Source organism: Gossypium arboreum, chromosome 3 (genome assembly GCF_025698485.1).
Source record: "Gossypium arboreum isolate Shixiya-1 chromosome 3, ASM2569848v2, whole genome shotgun sequence".
In the NCBI taxonomy this organism is placed as follows: domain Eukaryota; kingdom Viridiplantae; phylum Streptophyta; class Magnoliopsida; order Malvales; family Malvaceae; genus Gossypium; species Gossypium arboreum.
This window is the reverse complement of record NC_069072.1, coordinates 102,944,853-102,950,308: the sequence shown is the minus strand read 5'-3', so window position 1 is coordinate 102,950,308 and position 5,456 is coordinate 102,944,853. Positions and strand designations below refer to the sequence as shown.

Genomic DNA, 5,456 nt, shown 5'->3' with positions numbered 1-5,456 from the left:
CTATTTTCTATAATAGTACATAAAAATGGAATAAAAGAGGAGAGAAATAAAAATATATGTACTTTAATTCAAAAGTATGTATTTTTTTAGATGTTTTATTTTATATCCTAATTCTACCAAATAATGAAATGATTTTTTTTTCTATTAAGCACAATTATGAAAAAAATTATAATTCATCTGTCCATTTTTTTACCTTTAAATTTTCATCTTTCCAATTTTACGTTAAAAGCCGAAGAGTTCCTACAAGTAAATTACACTGAGCCAAAATTCAGGACCCATACCTATTCATCTTTTTCTGTCTCTAGCAGACAGAATTAGTAGAAAATCAAAATTTGGAAACGGCTTTGGACTTTAGACTTTGCCGCGCTGTCTCTGAGTTTGTGGAGTTTGAGGAAAAGGAAAGGCAAATGGCTTCTTCAATGGCGATTAAAACCCTTGCCGCGTTTCCCTTGACACGTTCTCCTTTGACAAAATCTTTGTCCTCACTTGTACGACTAGTATCCTTCTCAACAAAGTCGGACGACGACGACGCCATCCCCACTGCAGGAATCAGCAGGCCGCTCGCCGACATTCTCAAAGAACTCAATAAAAAAGTCCCAGACTCCCTTGTCAGGCTCCGTACCGAAGATGGCTTCAATATCAAATATATCCCCTGGTCCTATCATCTTCTCTCTTTTATTTACTAAAATTTGTGTGTTTTTTTTTAAATGTGTGTTAAGTATCTAGTGGTTTTATGCCTGTAAATCACCGAGTGCTACTAAATCTGCTTCTGATTTAAATGTTGTTTGAAAGACACATAATTGAAAGGCTGTGATTAACAAATAAAATCCAATGGGTGCTTGTAACAAAAAGCCTATGAAAATGAGAAGTTTTACTTGCAATTTAGCTACGAGACTAGGAGTATAAAAACGATTACTGCAATTTATCTACGGAAGTTTTAGGTTTAGGGTTTAGTGCTTGGAGCATGGACTCTAGAAGGAACGATAATGAACTTTGCAGCAAAAATGAAGCACTTGTTTGTTCACCTGTTGACTGAGCAAATTGCTGAGTTCAAATGAAACCAACAAAATTATTGTTCCACATATGCTCTTTGTTATTTTAGAGACAAGATGTAATTCAAGGCAAACCTTGAACATTATAATAAAAACTGTAATCAGTAAGCTTAATTTAATGCAGATGCTTAGTGCATACATATGCTGTGGGATTTAACTTTTTATGCACTTGATTTTGGAAGCATAGAACTGCTGCTGGCTATGATTTTTGCTTCTGTACCATGCTTCGTATTTGATACATGGAATCTGCTAGCACTACTCTGAGAAAAGAACTTTTCCTTCTTTTTTCTTACCATTGTAGGTCTTCACAAGTCGGCATTTTCATCAGTTTTCTCTTGTCAATTTTTGGTCTCATTTGGCGTTCTAGTAACAATGGTTTTTGTTTACTCGGTTTCTTATCATTACTTTTTGGTCTTTTCAGGCATATTGTGAATCGGATTATGAACCTGCATGCTCCAGGTATGGTTAAGATGGAATTATTCTGGCTGGAGGAATTTCATTTCTTACGGCTTACTGAGATTTTATGACTAAAATTCTTTAGTGTACCACCTATTGTACAGAATGGTCTGGTGAGGTTCGCAATATTACTTATTCTGCTGACGGGAAGTCTGTATCAGTCGTCTATCGTGTAACACTCTATGGGACGGATGCTGAGGTATCTGATCTATTTTATGATTCATGCTATGACATGCATCCTGTGAACTTATGTTTGTTAGTTCACATGCATGCTTCCTCGTTAATCTTGCTACTAAGTTGCTTTCCAAATGCTTCTTACGTTGTCATCTTCTTATTTAAGTTTTTTTTTCATTTTGGCTGAATTCAGTGAACATGGTTTACTTGGTTTTGTGGTAGATAAAGATGGAAAGATCAGCCGTTTAATTTTAAGTTGCTTTATGACCAATAGTAATGGAGCCTCATCAATAATATTGTTGATTAGTTTATCCTCTAACAGGATGCTTACTATTTTTTTTTCTATTCTTTTCCTCTATGATAGAGTTTTGGCCTTACTTCTCTTTTGCTATCACCATTTAGAAGTAGGTTATTGTAGTTAAACTAAAGTTTGACATTTGGACTGAAGTAAAATAATTGAAGAAATTAATGACAGGATGCTTACTAATTATTTGCTTTAAGACCACTGCCTCATCTTGACCATGAAGAAAATAAAAAATGCTCATTTATAGATTATTTGGATAATTATCATTTAAATTCTAACCTAGGATCTTTCAGCAATTGACTTAGTAGTTACTTTTCAACTAATGAATTCTATTAGCTTACAATGGAAAGTTATTAAGGGTTAAAAACGGGAATTTTAAAATCAAACGAGCAACAGTATCATTTTTATGGGTAAGACTAACACAATCATTGCATGCATTGCATTTGATTGTTGCTTTTCCACTTGCATTTTTGCTTTCAGAAGCAAAAGCAAAAGGAAAGGGAAATGTTTTTTGAGGCAAAAAAGAAAAAAAGCCTTTGAAGAATTATAAACGGGATTCTTTTCTAAACAATAAAATGCATAATTCTACTATTCTGTAGACTGCTATTTATTATTATTATTATTATTATTATTATTATTATTATTAGTCAATTTCTACTATACCTTCCATCAATGAGACAATGCCTAGATATCTGGGAAAGAAAAAACTGGTTCTTAGCTTGACTCTTATAGTTCTTCAAAATACCATACCAACCACAAGCACACCAATATGCTTTAAGACACTGTCATTCTTTCATTTCTTCAATTATTTTACTTAAGCCCTAATATCATACTTTAGTTTAACAACGACCAAGCTTTAAATTGAACCATAGAGAAAAACAATTGAAAAAAAAAGCATCTTGTTAGAGGATATAATAATCAACAATATTATTGATGAGGCTCCCTTACCTGTATATAAACAAAGGAGGGATGAGATTTTTGCTCTTCAATGAGTGGAAAAAGGATGGAATTGTGATTGCAAGAGTGAGCTACACAGTCTTACTGAACTTTTCTCTCTTGTGATATAGTTTTGATTTTCTTCTACTTCTTAATTTATTCGAAAATACAAGTTCACAATCGAAAGACAATATAGGTTTAAAAGTTAAAAGAATGGATTGATCACTCCATACTTGCCTGTTTCCAAGTTGGTAAGTGTGGTCTACACTACAGGTTAAATATGCAATTGGTAGAAACAGTTGGTTCTCATTCACATATTGAGAGGATTATCGTCTTTTTTTTTTGGTGACAAGCTGTAAACCTTTTTTGAACAAGAAGACCAAAGGCACGTTTGTTATGGAATAAATTTACGGAAGTTAAACCTCTTAGTGACTGTTCATTGTGGTACAAGTTGAAAATGACATATTGACATGTTCATTGAATCTTCTATAGTCATATTCTACTTTCTTTGGTGCTTTACAAGATCAGGTTCAATTCCATAAGCCATAAACAAATGTTTCTTTGGATTGTTTTATCTCTATGATGATGCTATTTTTGCAAACAGTCTATTTATGTTCCTAGCTTGAACATTATTTTGTAGTTGGCTTGCCTAGTCGTAGGTGGGAAAAACTTGCAGCTGGCTTGTTTAAGAGTTGAAAATCCTAAATCGGGGAGCAGTATGTGAACTTGATAAGTTTGATGCTTAGACTGTAGTATTTCTAATAAGCTTACAGAGTTGGACATCTTTACAACAAAAGAATATGAATCTCTTGGTAAACTTATTTTGAGATTATCCTAGATTATATGAATGTCTTACATTTGCATTGTGATTGTTAATTTGTTGTCGTACTTCCTTTTAGTTCCATTATTGCTGGATGTGGTATTTTTTAGTATCGAATATATTCATGCACATGAGTTCTTTGACGTTTAGTATTGAAGAGTTGTTAAAATGTATTGCATTTGATAATGAAATTTTCTTCTCTGTTCTTTAGCATAATTATATCTGACTAGAGTAGCTGATGACTTCAAGTATTTATTCTTGTATCATTGTGCAAGATATATCGGGAGTCTACAGGGACTGCTTCGGTTGATGATCCTGGTTATGGAGATCCTGTACAAAAGGCTGAAGCGATGGCATTTCGACGAGCTTGTGCTCGCTTTGGGCTCGGGCTTCATCTTTATCATGAGGATTTGTTGTAGAAAGCTAAGGGGCTGCTGCTTTTTCTTTTCCAATCAAATGGAAAGGGTAAAGGGACTCTTGTGGTAAATTTGTCTTTTGGCGGTAGGTATGGTTCAAATGGCATTATGTTGCTATTATTTTGTTTGGATAGTAGTGAGTCTCTGTCTGAGAGGTAAGTTGAAACATATTTTGGCGATGAACAAACATTGTTTTGCTTGGTAGGTAATTTTGATATAATTTAAGCCTATTGATTAGAGGCTTGTGGTTAAATCCATTATTCTTTCTTTTCTTCTTTTTTTTTTTTGGCTTAAATGACAAATTGCATCCTAAATTATACCTCTTTTCCTAACTTGGTACCTAATGTTTTTTTATTAGAAATGGTACTTAAACCATCCCTCATCCTAATCACCTTCAAATCTAAGACCGTTAAAAAAAAAAACCATTGACCATTTAGATCGTGTCACATCAGCACTTGTGTTATTTTTTAATTTTATATTTAAAAATAATTATAGTAATATTAAAATATATATATTTCCACTCCCTCATCTCCACCACCCTATTCCCTCTCGGCAACCTCGACAAGGGTGATGTTTCAGTTGCAAAAGTGCAAAGAAATTTGTGATTCAAGGGTGGTTAGTTTCTAGAGGGTGGCCATCATGCTTAGCTCTAGTAGTAGGTGAAGCTATTGATGAGCAGAGAGGGTTGGGGCTAGGGTGGTAAATTTTTTAATATTAATATAATTATTTTAAATTAATATTAATATTAAAATTATAAAAACAGAAAATAACATATGAGTGCTGATGTGGCACTAAAATTAGTTTTAAGAAAAAAGGTTTATGTATCAAATTGAGAAAAACATTGTTTAAAGTACAAATTTTCAATTAAGCTTTGTTTTCTTTTTCATCACTTGCATCTCTTTGCCTGTTTCTTCAAATTTCTTATTTTATTTTAAACTTAATTTATGAAAATTTTATCTTTTCTAGTTTATCTTTAATTTTAAAAGTGGTTTTCTTTTTTTCTTTTTACTTTCGTTTTCTAAATTTATTTTTAGAAACCAAAACAAAACTAATTGGACATGCAAGGTTGTCTATTTTTTATTTTTATTTTTATTTGGTGAAACAAGGTTGTCTATTTTTAAGTTATAATAAATAATATCAGTTGTTGAATCATTATAAATACTAAATTAAATAAAGTAACTTCGATTGATTACTTAAATTTTGCAAAATGATAATACCTCATTAAAACATGTATACTTTTTAATTGGCTATTTTTACCGTTGATTAACAGTTGGTTAATAGATTAATTAGTTGAGTAT

At 32.3% G+C, this 5,456-nt stretch overlaps 1 protein-coding gene across 1 annotated transcript; it reads left to right on the top strand.

Moving 5' to 3' along the window:
- The first annotated feature begins 237 nt into the window (after positions 1-237).
- LOC108458410 (DNA repair RAD52-like protein 1, mitochondrial) lies at positions 238-4,411 on the top strand. The gene is made up of 4 exons (XM_017757799.2): positions 238-655; positions 1,474-1,511; positions 1,613-1,707; positions 4,018-4,411. Exons 1-4 carry the CDS (start codon positions 408-410, stop codon positions 4,159-4,161), a joined length of 525 nt encoding a protein of 174 aa, XP_017613288.1. The 5' UTR covers positions 238-407; the 3' UTR covers positions 4,162-4,411.
- Positions 4,412-5,456: the final 1,045 nt, after the last annotated feature.